At 41.9% G+C, this 18385-nt stretch overlaps 1 protein-coding gene across 5 annotated transcripts in view; it reads left to right on the forward strand.

The window, feature by feature from the left end:
- Positions 1-18385, forward strand: part of JADE2 (jade family PHD finger 2) — a 144600-nt gene that overhangs the window by 88626 nt on the left and 37589 nt on the right. For all 5 annotated transcript variants that reach the window (XM_083487983.1, XM_083487982.1, XM_083487981.1 and 2 more), the window contains exon 6: positions 14290-14501. In XM_083487983.1, coding sequence (XP_083344109.1) covers positions 14290-14501 — 212 coding nt within the window. The remainder of the gene's footprint in view (positions 1-14289; positions 14502-18385) is intronic.

Genomic DNA, 18385 nt, shown 5'->3' on the forward strand with positions numbered 1-18385 from the left:
ATACAGATACTATACTGTACTGAAATGTTTAAATGTTTCTTTGATTGTCCTTGAATCTTCTTGCCACACCAATACGGCACGCCACACCCTTTGAGAACCTCTGCTCTACTCTGTTGCCCTTTTCATGTTCCGATCTTTATTGAATTAAAGATTGGTTAAAGATTCTTCAAACTCCCCCCCTCCCCTGAGCTGTGTTGCAATCTATTTTATTTTGTCTTTGCAATGCCTTGTAGGTATATTCCATTTATAGAACTGATCTTCTTTTGCGCTTCAGTGAATGAAGTCTGAATCAAAATCACTGATATATTGGTATTGTAACTGAAGTAGTGCTTAATACTGTTCCGTCTTTCATCTCCTTGGCACTGTGTATTTTACTTCTTGAATTGTGGGTGGGATGTGGGAAGCCATGTCCTTTTAAGCATGGATTCTACTTCCTTTAATTGTCAGGCCCACTTCCTTCTATCTGCTTTCCAACCAGTTCCTGTGGTATAGATCATCCTTGTTCATGTCTGACTACATATTGCTATTCATATATTACAAACAGGAGGAGGATGCCATTAAGAGTCAGTTCATCCATTTGTCTTCCACATGTATGGTTACCAAGCTCTTTGATTTTGTAGGGGAAGTGAACTCATCTTAGGATAAAGTTTGCAGGAAATACCCTATAATCAGTTTAGAAGGCAGTTTTCATTTTCTTGGAACTCTTTTTGGTAACCCATGTGTTGCACAAGAAGCCTTCAAGTGAGGGCTGAATTTTTTTGTTCTCATCTCTTTTTATATGAATAAGAAAACCAGTAAACCCACTGCCACTTAACACTGTGCTAACGGTTTTGAATGGAGGATGCAATCAATCATAGGAATTAGATGTGAACTAGCAATTATAGAAGCCTTGGAAACAGATCTGGAGCTTGGTCTCACTTAGTTTTTCACCACTGTCAATCTGAAGCAGCTCCATTGGACATTCCAGAGCTGATTTTGTTGGTCTTTCATTAAATAAGTTATTACTTTTTACAGAACATGTGCAACATTGCTATTAAAATTGATTTTTTTCAAATGTATGCAGCCGTGGGATGTATTATTAAGTTTATAATATGAAGTATTTAAAAGGCCTCAAGTGATCAATACAAATAAGTGCTTTATAACTAGAGAGACCCGAGGTCTCATTGACTTCAATATTTGCCTTCATGGGGGCGCAGAAGCATAATGCGAGGAAAATGTTCTGCTGCATTAGAATTAAAAACCCATGCAGATCTCTCTGGGACAGCACTTGAGGAGCTAGTAATGATTCAGTTACTGCTGGAAAATCCATTAGGATTACCACTTCTGATGTAGTGGATGTTCTTACAAAGAATGATAGAAAAAATGACAAAGCCAGATTTGTTGATGTTCCGATCATTTTACTTTGCCTGTGGTTGCGATCCTGTTACAGACTTAATCCTACTAAAAAGCACCATTGAACTCAGTGGGATAGAATTGTGTTGTAACGTAAGGAAAAGGGCCTTTTCAGTTGTGGCATTCCTTCCTTAGAGAAGCCCAGCTAGCGCAATCACTACTGTTCCTTGAGAAAACAGTGAAAACAGGTTTAGATAATTCTCCACGTTCATTTAATCCTACTCCAGGGCCCCCAGTACAGGAGCAATGCTTCTTTGGGAGCATTGGGGAGGTATGTAAGTTGCTGCTTTCCCTGCCCCTATCTCCTGGTAAGCCCCCCTCATACACACACAGGAACAGGGCTGTATAGGGGCAGCACTGGGGGCACTTTGCCCAGAACCTCCTCAAAACCGGGAGCCAGTTATGTATCCGGACTTGAGAGGATACTAGGAACAAAATAGCCTCATAATCAGAGTTGTCTCAGAACAGTTCTGTGATAGGAGAGCTTTATTACAGAGGCTGTGTGTGTGTGTGTGTGTGTGTGTGTGTGCTGATTATAAAGTGACTTCTAAAAACATTTTGCCATCATCTTAAATTTAAGAAATAATTGATGTTGGTGGGTGGCATAAAGGGTGCTAATTGGTTCCTGTAAATCTTTTAAGTGCATTAGCGGGATGTGCTCATAATGAAATATCTAGGAGCTTCATAGCGCACGCTTGGCTCATCTGCTAGCTGTATTTTGTTTCATTTATGGAGAAGGGTTTGTGTGGCACTCATCACTGTATCACCTGAGCATCTTAATGCACCACTTTAAAAAGAAGCAAGCATTGTGTTGTTCCTTTTATTCCCTTTACAAAGGAAGCAAAATCAGAGGTAAATATTTAGAAGGAAGGAAGCACGGAAGGGTCCCATCAATTTCTAAATAATCCCCTTGACGTTCATGGGATATATCCAGAGCTGGTGATTTGTCAACAAGTTCACCTCCTGATCCTAACAGAAAGCAGGTTATATGCTAAGAAGGTTTTTAAAAATATACCCCTTCCAGCTCAGAATTTCTGGACCCCACCATGATGTAGCCAGATTGCATGATTTATCTTTTGACAGAACTCTGCCTCTAATTTCCATTGGAATATTTGAAATGATTTGGTATCATTGTCACTGAACAATCAGAGCACACCAACACACCAGGGTTTGGGGGATTAAGGGAGAGAACCAGTCCTATTTATTTCTCGTGCTTTGAAATCCCAGTTCACATTCTGATAGTTTTAATAGTTTTTATTCTTGCAGAATCCCTGTGGGGTAGGTAAAGGGCATTTTCAAAATAAAGCAGACAGATTTTAAGTGCCTTTCTTAAAGCTATCTACAGAAAGAACATTATTATTATTGTTGTTGTTGTTGTTGTTGTTGTTGTTGCTATTGTTATTATTTATTAAATTTATATACCACCCTTCATTTACAGCATAAGAATACCAAATGAGAACACAAAATATGTAACAACGACAACTAAACCAATAATCCCCCTCCCACAAAAACGTATAAAAGGTCATAAATTAAAAGTAAGATAAACATTTGGTGCATAGGAAATACTGTCTCTGATTTGAAATCTGCCTTATGCTGCTTTTAAAAAAAGGATGCCCACATGCTTACTGCTGAAATTTGCCAAAAGAGTAAAATAAAAAAGAAGACAAAAGACTTAGGGCTTAGGCAGTAGAGTTTCTTCCTGTTAAAATTGTAGGATTGCAGCAATATTTATTATATCTCAGTATCTAAGAATGGTTATATATGTTATACATATTAGTATGCGTGTGTGTGTCTGTGCGTGCGCACACACACAATTAGGTTTGTGCTGTTGGGAATCAACTAATGGCACAGCCAGTGGCCTTAAAATTGTTGCTCATGAGCAATTTTATCATCCTCTCCAATATACTCTGCAGGGCGAAAGGAGTTCTGGTTTCAGTAAATTGATTTCAGTTGAAGTGCAGTTTAGCTGGAAATAAGTCTCAGTTATTGCACAAGGTGGTTCATCTGTTAATATTTCTCTCTGGCTTATTAAGCAATTCATTATCAGAACACTTCAAAAGTAGAAAAATGTGTATTTAATGGGAAACTGTTGATCCTCTTGCCATGGGACTAATATGAGCATGCCAAACCACCACACCTCTACCACAGAACATCATTATGAAGACGTGGTTGATGAGAGTCCAAAGAAAGAGAATTCTCAATGGGATGATTGGAGCCTCACCCTTGCCTGATGCTAATCTCAGCGGAGAGATTGGATTGGCAATGCAAAGTGGGATCCTTTTTTAATAGTGTTTTGTAGTACTGCCCTGGGGGTAGAAATACTGAAGGACAGGATATATAAATATAATCACAAACCAACCAACTAAACAAACAAACGGAGTTCTGTTTGTAAGTTTTGAATTTATGACTACTTATTTCAGACCGTTGTGAGGTTTTGACACATTTCATTGCCTTTTGCTGTCTATGAAAAACACTAGAGTTGACAACCTTCTTGCTGGCATTGCTCCTGTACCTGTATTTTTGCTCTAAAGCAGGACTGGCAGAAATTAAGCATTTGACACTTTCCTCAGAACATAGATCTGATGGGAAGCATCACCTGTTCTGTTTCTGCCTGTCATGCAGTTTTTAGGTGCAGCAGTCCTTCCTTTTAAAAAAGTTGGCAATTAGTAAACATCCATCAAGCAGTATTTATATCCATTGTAACTTATTTTACACAAGGAGGGATATAAATAGATAGCTTCCTTTCCCTAGTGGTTGAACCACGGCTTTCCCAGGCCTGTTTTTATGTAGCAGGTCCCCGCTATCAGAATGCTCATTATCCAAAATCTCAGTTACAGATAGGTAGCCGTGTTGGTCTGCCATAGTCAAAATAAAAAAATTCCTTCCAGTAGCACCTTAAAGACCAACTAAGTTAGTTCTTGGTATGAGCTTTCGTGTGCATGCACACTTCTTCAGATACTTAGTTGGTCTTTAAGGTGCTACTGGAAGGATTTTTTTTATTTTTCCAAAATCTCAGTTATCCAAACACAAAGAATTATACCCAAACCTCACTACACAAATGGCTGATTCAGATATCTTGAACAGCCGAGAGTTTGCCCACTTCCTTACTTGTTTGTGTTTTGCTGGTTGGCGGCAGCCATTTTAAGCAGAAAGCATGGAGGGAGGACGAGAGATCAGACAAATTGGAGAGCTGGAGAGATCAGACAAATCCCCCCCCCTTGTTTGACTTCTGCTGATTGGCTGCAGCAGTCTCAGTCAGAAAGCAGGGGGGGAGGAAGAACCGACAAATCACGAATTAGATATGTCCCCATAGGAAATAATGAAAGTCATCAACTTGTTATGCAAACACTCGCTTAACAAACAATTTCCTGGGATATTGAAAAGCAGGGCCTGCGTGTGCTTTTGAATTTGTTTGTGTTAGTCTAATTACATAGTCCCTTAGCACTGTGTCTGGGATTGCTATAGAGATTCCAGCTCTCTTTCAAGGGGCTGCTTGCATATTACATTTCCCCTGCTGCTCTAGAGTGAAAAGCACTGAACTGTCTAGAAATGGTGCTGGCTCTGCACTTTCTCTCTCTCTCATGCCTGTGACATAAGTGAAGAACAAGATACTTGATGGCCAAGAGAGCTCCTCTGTTGAACACTGTCAAAAGCCAATAGTTCCACTCAGTAGTTCTTTTGGTGTTTTTTTAAAGAAAACTTTATGAATAGCAATAACTTTATATGATGCTGAGGAAGATAAATGGAGCATAAATGGAAAAAGAACTTTACCCTCAGGCCTCGTCGTTTAGCGATTCATAAGCCATTAATCGCCTCATACCCATCAAGTACATTTGTCACTTGAATAGGCTCCGGGGTACTTGTGAGTGGAGCTTGGCAAACTAATTACAGTGCTAATGTAATTACACATAAATGGAATGCAAGTGTATGTGTGTAAGAGACAAGAGAAGGAGATTGGCCGTATAACCAACGAGCGTTCCCGTTCATGCAGGCATCGCATATAATTCTTGCTTACTGTTTAAAAGCCCCAGTGGAGCGCCAGTCTTCTGCTCGCCTTCAGAACTAAGCAAAGCCAGCCAGGAGATGGAAGAGGTTTTTCAGCATCTCTGTCCCATTTCTTGTGGGTTCAGCTGGCGATATCACTAACAATGAAAAATTTACAGTCTTCACTGGCCAGAGGGAAAAGGCTGTAACAGAAGGCGTAGGGTAAGGATACAGTTGCAGGCATAAGAAGTTTGTTTCCACTTTGAATTAAATAGGCACCCTCTCAGTGCTTTTGTCAACTCTGGCTTGGTGTTATATTTCTTTTGAAAACCCTCTCCGTACCTTCTTCACCTTTGTCCTGCTTTGTGAAAGGAGAGCAGTTTGGACCCAATGCTAAGCCATAGTTTGTTTAAACCACGGTTTGTGAAGAAGTAGGGTTCCACTCACAGACAAACAAAGGAACAGTGGTTTATTTCATTTGAGGTTGGTTTCTTGTCCCCCTGCCTCTTTTTAGCATTTCAGGGCTGGCTTCCGTTACAGAGTTTTTATTGGGAGTAGTGACTTTCTTATTTCTTTTTATACAAGTGTTCATCTTCCTGCTTAACTGGTAAGCTGAACGATGCAAGCTCTGTAGGCCTACTTCTTCAGAGAGGTGGATAAATACTACAGTGGTACCTCGGGTTAAGTACTTAATTCGTTCCGGAGGTCTGTTCTTAACCTGAAACTGTTCTTAACCTGAAGCACCACTGCCGCGCCGCCGGAGCACGATTTCTGTTCTCACCCTGAAGCAAAGTTCTTAACCTGAAGCACTATTTCTGGGTTAGCGGAGTCTGTAACCTGAAGCGTATGTAACCCGAGGTACCACTGTACTAGTTTATAGTACATTCTCTGGAATTCCATTTGCACCTCCTATCTATTCCACAGGTTGACAAAGATCCTTACCTCTTCCTTGTTCCAGTCTTTGACTGCATGTATGTGGGGTGCCAATTGCTGTGAAATCCTTGTATCCTTAGCAGCAGCAGAGGGAGTCTATGAGAGAAAGTCTTGTCTGCCGTAGCTGTGGCATAGACACTGACCTCTCTGTGTGTTTTAGGTCCCAAGAATACCAATTTAGATTACACATATTAAGTTTATTCACCTTCCAAGGAAACATGAAGAAGTACCAGGTGTGTATATGGGCTTTTTATTGTCCTTTACTGGACAATACTTGTCACATGCTCTTCACAGCCTTGATACCTAGGGTCCAGCATGACTGCCTCAAGGGAGCATGCATGCCTGGGTTGCTTGGGTCCATGGAAATGGCTTTCTGGAGTCACTCTTCGGTCAACAATGTACTAAGTACAGAGGATTCGCAAATGTGGCTTTCCCAGAAGCAGAGCTGCAAAAAGCACTTGAGTGTGGAGGAGCAAAGGTTGGTGTTGTCTGCTTCCTTCGTGTGGGTTTTTGCATTGGTTTTTAAAATTGGATAAGTTGCTAAGAGCAAAATTATGCTTTTATTATGCGTTCCTGGATAGATGTTAGGAAAATGGCCCAACCTTTTTCTCAGGTTTTTTCTTCCCACAAGGGTGCTGCAGAGCTAGGCTGGAGAGAGGGGGCTAGTCAGCAAGGAGGTTTGTGGAGGAAGAAGCCTGCTGTCAGGTAGAGTGAGGACAAGGTGCAGAAAACGTTGCCCTGTTCCTCTGTAACCTTGCAAAGTGAATGGCTGGGATGGAGATTTGGGGGGGAAACTAGGATGAAATCAAGATAGTCTGATCAGACATGACACCAAACCATGGTTAATGCAAGTCAGGATTGCCATGGTTTCAGATTATGGTTTGTTGGCTCCCAATAAACCATACAAACCATAGCTAATTCGTTGGGAAGCGAGTTGAGATGTGGAAATAAAACCACAGTTAAGCTAACAAACCATGGCTTAGCATTAACTTGAAACATAGATTCATAGCAAAGACACTGCCATAATTGCTGTTCTACTTAATATCTGTACTGGCTCTACCTCAGATTTAATGTATGAGCATTAAGAAAAATGTGGTCAGTTACAGTAGACTATTTGTTGTCCTCCACCTTAGTTTACCTGTTAGACTGCATAAAAGAAAAAAGAAAAGAAAAGCAGGAATCATGCAAACTAGGGCTTCCAAATATTGAAACTTGTTTGGTTGACTGGCTTTGAATTTCTTAACAGTTGGTTGACATAGAAATAATTGGTTTACATTGAAATAAATACATGTTTTTTCTCAGCACAGGTGTCATTTAGGTTATTTGTAGAATGGAAGTGCTGATTTCTCATTTAATAGCACAGCAGAATAATTTGTTTAGACAGACCTTGCTTCAACTTGAATGAATTGTTCAGTTAATGCTTTCAGTCCTATGAAATGATACTTCCAATAATATATAAACAAAGAATCCTCAAGCTAGCTAGCTTTGTCACATCTGGCCTGCAATACACACTTCAGGTTCTGTAGCAGTGAAGAACAAGTAGAAAGGCACTTGTTTTCCAAAACATAACTGGATCCTGAAATGCTTGATGAACTGACTTGTTCTCCTCAAGCTCATGGAAAGCATTCCAGTCGCTTCAGGGCTAGGGTCCTCCTCCCCACATTTTCCAGAGGCAGGGCCCTTCAACTTTTGTTGATGCAGAAGGAGATGGATCTCCCTCCGTGTTCCCATGTCAGACCTGCCTAATGTCAGAAATACAGAGTCTTGTCAGAGCTCCAGAGAAATTTGACAGTCCTCCCCAAAAGGATAGCTTTGATCTTTTACCCAGCCTGTCATGAATTAGGCAGGGCAAGTGCAAGGGAAATGGAACATTAGTCCATTCGGTACCTCTTTGCTCCCTCTTACAACTGGGTGGTGGGAGTGCACAACAGTGTCTGCAGGTTCTGTGGGTGGAATGAGCATCTGGGGGCAGAAAGGTAAGGACAGCAAAGGGATTGCAGCCTAGACAACAGAGGTATTTTGTTGTAGAACACTCCGTTTTCTCTTCTCACTGCCATCCCCCCACATCACTGCTCAGCAATGGCATGATATAGGCTCTGCTCCTTTGGTGGGGGGGGGGAGCGGCCTGACCAAAGGGGCCTTCCCCAGCCATTCCTTACCCTGGTCTTCACTCAAACAAGAAGGGAAAAGGGAATAGAAGCAGCTCCCCAGGAAGAGGCAAAGAGAGAGAGGCACCACAATAGCTACAACAGGTTTTCTAGCATTGTGATCCTACTCAGTCCTCAGAGAAAAGGCATGTGTCGTGGTCAGAAACCTGCCAGGATTTGATTATCTAAATGCACATAGCCTCTCCTTCCTTGACTCAGGATCTCGATTAGGGAAAAGGCTTACCATTTTAAAGGGTGCTAATATGCATACTCAAGCTCTCGCTGGACAATGCTTCTTTATACTGCCATCTTCAGTAGAAGCCAGTAGCTATAAAGCCCCTCTCAAAAAGTTGTCTGTGTGTACTGTGCCATGAAGCAGTATATACTAAGACTGTGTACCAGCCACAAGATTCAACCTGTACCTGTAGCTTTGGGAAGCAACCCATCTGTTTTAGCAACTTTTATGTCTTTTCAGCTCAACACATTATTTGAGACCAGATAGATCTGTTAGAAAAACGAATCTGTTGCTTTCTTTCCATTCACTACAATGGGGAATATAAAAACAGGGATATAACTTTTTTAGTTTTACAGAGGTGCATGAAGGTTGCAGACATAAGAGCCTCTCCAGAATAGATTAAGCCTGCAAAATTGTAGGCAACTGATTTTTATTTTATTTTTTAAAATGGGGTTTCTGTTCCCCATAACATATTTTTGCAGATACAGAAAGAGAGAGCTCTCTATCAACTATGCTTCACTTTGCCTTTTTTCTTTTTTTAAAAAAGGCCACCCAGGTCTACCTGGGACTTTAGCAAGTTCCTGATCCATTGCTTTGTTAGCGGCACAATCTAACTACAGAATATGAAAACCTCACCCAAATCACCCCTATTTGCCTTATAATTTGGGAAGTACACAGAGTCAATGCATGCTTCCTATTATATATCAAATTAAGATTCTGAAAGCATCCTGTAGTCATCCATGAGGTTTGCCAACAGCAAAACTGGTACTGTTAGGTTTCTCTGCATGTTCTAGCGTAACTATTCTAGCATTTGAAAGCCCTAGTAGGGAATTGTGTTGTCTGGCTGGCTGAATCCCAGACTGACATAGACATGCAAGATGCCAATCCAGATCCTTGCCTAAACTTGTCAGGCCAAGGAAAACAGCATGAAAATGGATGGCTCTTTGAGACGCGCTTTATGTTGCCCAGGTGTCCAAGCACATTGTAGATCTGCATGTTTTCTGAGCCAATTACTCCCTGCCAAAATTCAGATAGTGGTATCTGAATAAATTGTTCAAATTGCATACACCTTATTCTCTCAACAATGTTTAACTCTCCCTCTCTGTTTTAATATTGTGCCTATCCTTGGTCTTCTGCACAGCTGTTAACACAAAACTGCTCAGATTTCTGCATTATTTTCCATAATTTATTCTGTGTACAACCTTAGGTTTTTCAAAGAATTTAGTGTTCTTGACAAGAGGTGGGGAAACAGAAATGCGTAAAGAGAGAGAAAGGACTGGATACTGAGACCTAAACGCTTGTGAAAGGGGTGTGTACTGGGAATAGCTACAGGGCAAAGAGAATAGAGAACCAAAGTCCCAGCTCTCAATCACTGGCAGTGCTTCACCAAATGCTACAAAAAAACAGCTTCTTTCTACTTAATAGCTTTAACTAGGAAGTAACTACTTGTACCATAATCATACCCTAGATCAGTAGCTCCCAACCTTTTTTGGCCATGCCCCACCTAAGCATCTCTAAAATCCTGATGCCCTCCCCCCGTGAGATGTAATTCTTATTATTTAAAAAGTGAACTCCTATCCACGTGGAGGAAGCCTAAAATGAGTTATTAACTATTAATAACTCATTCTCAAATTCCCACCCCCTTAAAAATCAAATTGCCCCCCCCCCTGTGGGGTGTGTACCCCACATTGGAAACCATGGTCCTAGACCCAAGCCCAGGAGGGGGTGACATTTCAGGATCAGGACATCCTGGACTGCAGGCCCATTACCATGAAGAAGAATAAAAGAGGCTAAATTGCCAGACTTAATTATCTGTAACTATATGGAGTATCTGGACGCGGGTGGCATTGTGGTCTAAACCACTGATCCTAGGGCTTGCCGATCAGAAGGTCAGCGGTTCGACGGGGTGAACTCCTGTTGCTCGGTCCCAGCTCCTGCCAACCTAGCAATTCAAAAGCACGTCAAAGTGCAAGGCAAGTAGATAAATAGGTACCGCTCCGGTGGGAAGGTAAACAGTGTTTCCGGGCGCTGCCCTGGTTTCGCCAGAAGCGGCTTAGTCATGCTGGCCACATGACCTGGAAGCTCTTCGCCGGTTCCCTCGGCCAGTAAAGCGAGAGGAGTGCTGCAACCCCAGAGTCGTTCATGACTGGACCTAACAGTCAGGGGTCCCTTTACCTTTACCTTTTATATGGGGTATCTACTAAAGGTGCACCATATATATCCACTACCCCCTGCACACTTTTACAAGGCCATTCATACCTTGAAAAAAATTGGGGTGGGGATATTTGGAGACCTGGGGAGGAAATGGCAAAATTCTTACACCTTTTTAGGCTCTCTTTTAGGTTGCTGGCTCTGTAGAGCAAACACAAACAAACAAACAAACAAAACATGCTTATAGATGAAATTCTAGAATTTGTGGTTTGAGACACAAGAGAGTCCCGTGCCACTATGTGTGACATGCTGTCTCAAGAGCAACAAGCCCCAAAGAGTTCCTGCTGGCATTTCCTAGTCTGAGGCACCAACAGGGTCTGGCAGCAGGAGGGTGGAGCAAGCACTACAATAATCAAGGGCATTAACATCACAGGGAAAGTGGGAGTCCATGTTGCCAATAGGATTTCTAAGCCCCAGGACATATGTGGCTTCTGAATCCTGGCTTGCTTGGAAGCCGTTGACCTTAGTTTCAGAGACGTACATAGGGTCCCTTGCATCCTTGCAAGGAGCTGATACAGCACCCACCCACCCGCCGAAAAATATCACTTTACTGCACACTTTTGTGCCATGCTGCAGGAAGGACTGGAAGCTTCTCCTGCATTTGAATTCACTGTGACAGCGGCGGCGTGCCACCACACACATACATTGTACACTCCATAGTCTGGGAGGTGATTTCTTCCCCCTCCCTGGGTCTGCGCCCCCCAGCGGGGGCCAGTTTCACAAACCCCTGGGTATGTCTCTGCTTGGTTTCCAGTTCACATATGGCAGTAAGCTATGGTAAACTTCACTTCCTACTTTGTTTTGTCCACGCACATGAAGGAAGGAGTGAAGCAGCAGCAAGGGGGCTCTGTGTACTTGCATGAATTTCCATTCATTCATTCGAAACATGTACCTCCTGCTCTGCAACTGGAAAAGCTCCCAATTAAAAAACTAGCAAACCAGGCTTTCAGTACATGACGAAAAGAAAAGGGGATGGGAAGCGAAGAGGAACAGAAGCTCAACCTATTATTCTGTAACTACTACTTTTGCAGTCTGGATCCAACCTTTACACTATCTTGCAGTTGTTACTTTTCTGCCCGTATTAAGAGAAGCCTTTTATTCCTCCCCTCTTTTGATCCTCACATTCAGTTCATCACATCATTGTCCCAGGGGTCATGGCCAGAGGTTAGGGTGCACCACCTTAGAGATCAACAGGAAGCCCATTTGATAGGAGCACCTGCAGAAGAGCCTTTGAAGATAGCTTACATTGATTGGTCAGATGTAACCAGTGTATTTGGTCTCAAGGGGAGTGCATAGAAGAATGGATCTGAGAGATGGGGAGCAATGTCTAAAGGGCATTTGTTATTTGCGTAAAATTAATATGTATGCTCATCATATTCTCATGTCTGGCAGTCATACATCCAGAAACATAAGAAACTTAAACAAAGGGACCTAAAAATCCCAAAGGACACCAATCAATGCTCTAATATTTCAAAATAGGAAAAAAGGAAGCAGATCTGTGTTACAACTTTGTACTGGGTGCAGAGGAATAATTATTGCGCCCTGAATATGTGCTACAGGAGTGTAAGTTGTGGATTTGCCAGTTGTGTTTACACCACTGATTTTGCACTGAATGCAATGTGTGCATATTACAGATAAATCACAGCATCATTCTGCACCACGAACATATGGTGTGAACCATAACTGAAAATCACTTTTATGATCCTGCTTATGAATAAGATAATCTGTATTGCTCTACAAATTTGGTTAGGTGGTGGTAATTGTGTACTTTTGATTTAATTGTGGTCATCTAACCTGTTTTCTTTTGCATATTCATCATTTATTTATTGATTTAGATTTCAGTTGGGGAAATATGATGCAAATACCCTTAGCAAAATAAAATGTGTAGCAGCAAGAGTGTCTTGCAAATATAGCACTTCTCAAAGTACCCCTCTGAGACACCCTGCTTATTCAGTGTTTTTAAAGGTAAGAGCTATGGTGCTCTAGTTAGCCTTATTGTACATGCTCAATGGCAGACTGTTCCATTGAACAGTGGGGTTGCATTCCTATTGGCCTTGGAAAAGTGTTGGAATGGAAAAAAAACCCTCAAAGAACAAGTTGAGTGAGAATGAAGGCTTGGTGAAATTTTAACATTTGTAGATTTTCCTGCTTTAGTTGCTAGTTTTTATTTATTTATTTGTATCTTTTAAAAAACTGTATATCATTTCTCTCCCATTATCAACATCTTAGCTAATTAACAAAATATCAATAAAATGTCCAAATAACAATTATTAAAAAACAAATAATCATGTGACTAAGGTAGCAGCCAGAAATTACTTTTGCTAACAAGACGTGTTTGGTATAATTTCAAAGTAAAGATTCCTGCTGTGGATCAGCCACTGACAGGATCACATTACTAGCTATTGTTACTGAGAAATCTGGTATAATGAGAATAAAAAGCAAAGTAAGACATACAAAAAGTAAGCAGACCACCCCATTTTAGCATATCAGCTGACTAGGGAAAACAAAGAACCACTACCACAAAAAGGGGTAGATTTTAAGAGTGCAAGAAAAAAAATTATAAAATACAGTTAACATAAATACCAAAAAATACAAAACAAATTAATTTTTCGCTTTTTGTAAAGTTTGTGAATGCCCCCTCCCCTTTAAATTTTGTGCAGGGGGTGTAAAGCAAACTAATAAACACATTGTGAGCAGTTGCCATTACTGTTAAAGTGGATCAGTTTTCACAAGCTTATTTGCATCAAAGCATTCTTTTTAAAAGTTCAAACAACAGAGAACATCCTTGCAAGACATAAATGTTGATACTGCCAAAGCAAATTATTGGCACTGGTTTGACTGATCTCATCCCTCTTTACTACCCACTGTTTGCCACTTTAATGGACACATCCTTTTATTACTAACTGTGACACATAAACTCAGCCTTCAGAACCAAAAGCAGCTTTCTGAACAAGACCTTGTTTTACCAATCCATTTGTCTATTCAACACTATAAAGTGTTTCTTTTATGTACAATGACCTTGTAAAAATACCCTTTATAGGTAGTTACTTATGTAGCTCAGGTACAATGGCAGGTACTCCAGGGAGTTGCTTCCAGGACTTAAAAGCAAGACTGGTTAACAGAACAGTCATAGTCCACAAAGGGAGCAGGATTGTTGTTTCTTTAAGTAGGCACCAATTATAGTCAAGGGAGGCAAGCATTCTTTTCTATGCCCAGCTTTGGCACCTATTTCGATTGGGCTAAGGTGATGAGGCTCTGTCAACGATGTGCTCCTTTTGTGTCGGTTGTGCTGCGATTAAACATAACACCCACCCTTTCTCACTGCGACAAAGTTTGAGAACCCTTGACATTAAAGTAATTTGAGCGTCGTTGTTTTTGGTCTTTTAGAAAAGCCAGAAATGGATGAATTCACCTTGGAAAGAGTACTGGAGGAGCTGGAGACGCTGTGCTATGAGAACATGAACGTTGCCATCGAGACAGAAGAAGGTCTCGGCATAGAGTACGATGAGGATGTCGTGTGTGACGTGTGCCGCTCGCCAGAAGGAGAGGATGGCAACGAGATGGTTTTCTGTGACAAATGCAACGTCTGCGTGCACCAGGTGAGTAGCATTTCTCACTTTGCTGAGGCAGTACAGCCCCCTCCCCCCGAGGACTTAGTTGCCTGACACACACCAGAACCAAGAATGACAGCCATCCTCCAGCCATTACTGCTGTGGCTTGTCACGTCCTCTCATGACATGGGAAAGTTTGGGCTTTTCTTCACAGTTAGCATGTGCATTGAGACAACAGTCTTGCCTCAGAGGTAAGAGAGAGGAATCACTGTGCTAGGGAATAGAGGGTGCTGCCAAACTCATCCTGCTTATAATCTCCTGCCTGCCTTTTGCATTTCTTATTCTTCGGTATTTATGTTCTTCATATGTTATTTCTCCCTGCATTTTGTTTTGTATTGTATTGTGTTCACATTATTGCGTACCATGATATTGGAGGAAAAAGAGACATCCTTCAGGCCCACCTGAACATAGGCTTAAGTATATTCACACATGCCTGTGTTGACCAATAGCTTATGCTGGTATAAAAACAGTAATATAATGGGTGTAAGGCATGGGGCTAAGTTCTTAAGTTTCGCCCCATGATTTCCTTCCCCTTTTTTATTCAAGTATAGTTGAATCTGGTATATCTTTAACTACTCATTTACATGCCCTTTTGTAACAAAGTTCTGGTTGATGATTTAATGGCCTTGACTGAGCTGAATATGGCTGTGACTAAGAGAGGATCTTGGATAAGTTGCTCGCAATCAATTTAATAGACAAATACGTAGCAAATATCCTACGCAGGTCTGTCCAGTCAAGTTTCCCGACTGTCCTTTAGAAGGAAAGAAAATCCATTGAAGGCCATTGAAGTCAGGCCATCAATAGTGTGAACCTGACTCTGGGATGTTCTGTGTAATCATAGGTAGCTTCCTTTAGGCAGAGAGAACAGGCTTTCCCCTCTTTCTCTTTTGGCGGAGTTTCAGTGCTGCCACTTGCTAGCAGGATTTGCACCAGAGCATTTTGGGATTTAGAAAAAGAGTTGTTGAGGAGGACACAGGGCACAGCTTCCATCACTGGTGTCCATTTCCTAGTGGATCACAGTTATGCAAGTCTGATACGTTAAAAGAAAAACATTATCATATCTTCCAGAGATTACTCTTAGGATGTTACAAGACCAGCATTACAAAGAGGAGTCAGCTTTAGTACAAAAGGTGCATGTCCTTAAATAGGACATGGAAATGAAATGTCGTATTTCTACAGAAGTAACCACATGTATATGGAAAAAGTAGTCAGCATCATAGTGCTAGGAAGGCTATGGGCTTCTAACATTTCCTTTCCAGTGAGTCTTCTTTTGTTTTTTGTTCCCTGCCCTCTTCATGTCTATAACAACTCCTCACTTATATGACCAGCCTCTTGTCACTTTTTTTTCTGCTTCCGTGTGTTGTGACACAGTATAAGATGCTTTAAACACATTTTCCCCCCATGAGTTCTAATGCCAAAGAGGCCCAGGAATCATAAAGATTTCTTACACGGCAGAATATAGTGTGGGCAGGCTATATCCCTGGGTTGATCCAGTATAATGGAAGAAAAGGGTTTCGATAACTCTTTAAGTGTTGTGTACATGAAAGAATTTCAGAACATGCTCTCCCCCCACCCCCCGATCAACTAAATACAACAAGCTGCACCTGTCAGACAGCTGCAGAAGTTCACTTCTCCTTTGTATCTGTTTACCCTCATCCAGACAAATTCTTCCCTGGTTTATGTGCTTGAGCAATATATGCAAAAAGACACAGAAATGGTCCCTTGTGAGGTTTTTTATTTGCTTGTTGGTTTTGTCTAATTGCTTCATTTGCTGATTTCACAATTTCCCCCAATACATTCAACAGCTACAATTTTGAAGAGAAGCCCAGCAGGGACAGCTGTATTTCCATGGTAGAAAAAGTTCATGGTGTTGAACTTTTGTCTGTCTTACATGGGACAGAGCCTTTGTCAGAAAAAAAGGTGGTGCTTAATGCACCTCATTGGAGAGTTTCACGCTGTGTTAAGAAGCAAACATTTCTTCTCTCACTCAAGGCTTGGGCTCATGATTGAAGGATTGCCTCCAGGAAGGCAGGAATTGCTATGTCAGACTGGCTGCATCTTGACCAGTAGCAACCAGCAACCGGTCCCTTCTGTAGCCTCTTTAAGACATTGCAGTAAACTGAAATATGGCTTACCAAAACCATGCAACTGAGCTGGCTCTCAGAAAGAAGCTTCCACCCACTTTGCTCCTCCTCAGTCCTTTTAGCTGTGCTACAGGTCATGGTTAACAAGGTGAGGCCTTAACTAGGATCCTGGGTTCAGATGTTCTGCTCAGCCAAGCCTTAACTTAGCTGCCCCACCATACTGTGCTAAAAGAACCGGGGAAGAGCAAAGCAGGTGCAAGCTCATAGTTTGCCTTATCATGACATGCAAACCACATGCAGACGAGGAAGGCATGCCTTGCAATTGCCCACAAAGTGTGTCACCAGCAGTTTCTGTGCACGCTAAAATTTTACGACCTTATTTTGGCCCTCTACCAAAAAGCAGATGAGAAAACTTTGCCTTTAAAAAACAACAACAGTCATATGAATTTCAAAATTGGAAACAGGTAGGGGTGCTGAGGGGGGCGCGCGGGGGGCGCTATGGGTAAAACCTCAGTGCCGTCGTTCGGTCCCAGCTCCTGCCCACCTAGCCGTTCGAAAGCACAATTAAGTGCAAGTAGATAAATAGGTACCACTTTCTAGCGAGAAGGTAAACGGCGTTCCGTGTGCTGCTCTGGTGCCGGTTCGCCGGAGCAGCTTCGTCACGCTGGCCACGTGACCCGGAAGTGTCTGCGGACAGCGCTGGCTCCCGGCCTCTAGAGTGAGATGAGCGCACAACCCTAGAGTCGACAGACTGGCCCGTACGGGCAGGGGTACCTTTACCTTACTAGGGGCGCTGAGAGCTGGTCTTTGAAGGAAATACATTTTCGTTTGGTTCATTAGTACCCTTTGCTACTTCTTTGGGTGCAGCTTGTGTGTGCCCCCCCCCCCTTTCCAAACAAGTATGCTGTTGATCTCAGTGTAGGGATGCAAATGACAGGTGAATTTGAAGGCAGTTGATTATAGATTCCTCTTTGCTCCTAAGGATTTCTTCTTACTCCATTCTCTCTGGCACAGTTAAATCAAAGCTGTTTAAACACTGTGCTTCCAAGACACATGAGCTGAGAATGAAGAAAATGGATATTGGATTTTCTTTAAAAGTCCATAATGTGATTCACACACTAACCTACAAGTGAACTAACCTGGAAGGAAGAACACAACAATCTGGGACACATTGTGAATTTTAAGGAGCTTATAGTTAAAGATTGCAAACAGCTGCAGGAAAGAGCACAAATTCTACCTTTTCCAAGAGGAACTTTAAATTGTGCATCAACTGCTGTCTTGCCACACACGTCAGATCAATTAAATGAATAAGTCAGGAGCTGGTTTTGGATTACCTTTAGGCTTTAAAATTTACCACCTACAGAGGGACCTGCTAATGAGGCAGTGAGCTTTTAACGTCTAATGTATTCATTCCAGTATGGGTAGCCCACACTGATGGGCTTGAGCTGTAGCTTGTGTGGAAATGAAACTGAGGTGTTACTCTTTCTCCAAGAGTGCCTTAGTGACTTTCAGGGTGGCTTGAATTCAACATGAACATAAGGAATTGCTTTTTACTGAGTCAAAATGGTCCATTTAAGCTGGGGGAGGGAGAACCTGTGACCCTCCAGATATTATTGGACTCCGGCTTCCATCAGCCCCAGCCTGCTGAATGCTGTATGCTCTGACTGGAAGCATCTTTCTCCAAGGCTTCAAGCAGGTCTCAGGCTTCTTTAATCCTGCTAACTTGAAATGCAAACACACTCCCTCCCCCATTTTTTAAACCAGGAGGTGCCAGGATTGAACCTGGGA

The sequence above is a fragment of the Podarcis liolepis genome (genome assembly GCF_965112155.1).
Source record: "Podarcis liolepis genome assembly, chromosome: 2".
NCBI lineage: Eukaryota > Metazoa > Chordata > Lepidosauria > Squamata > Lacertidae > Podarcis > Podarcis liolepis.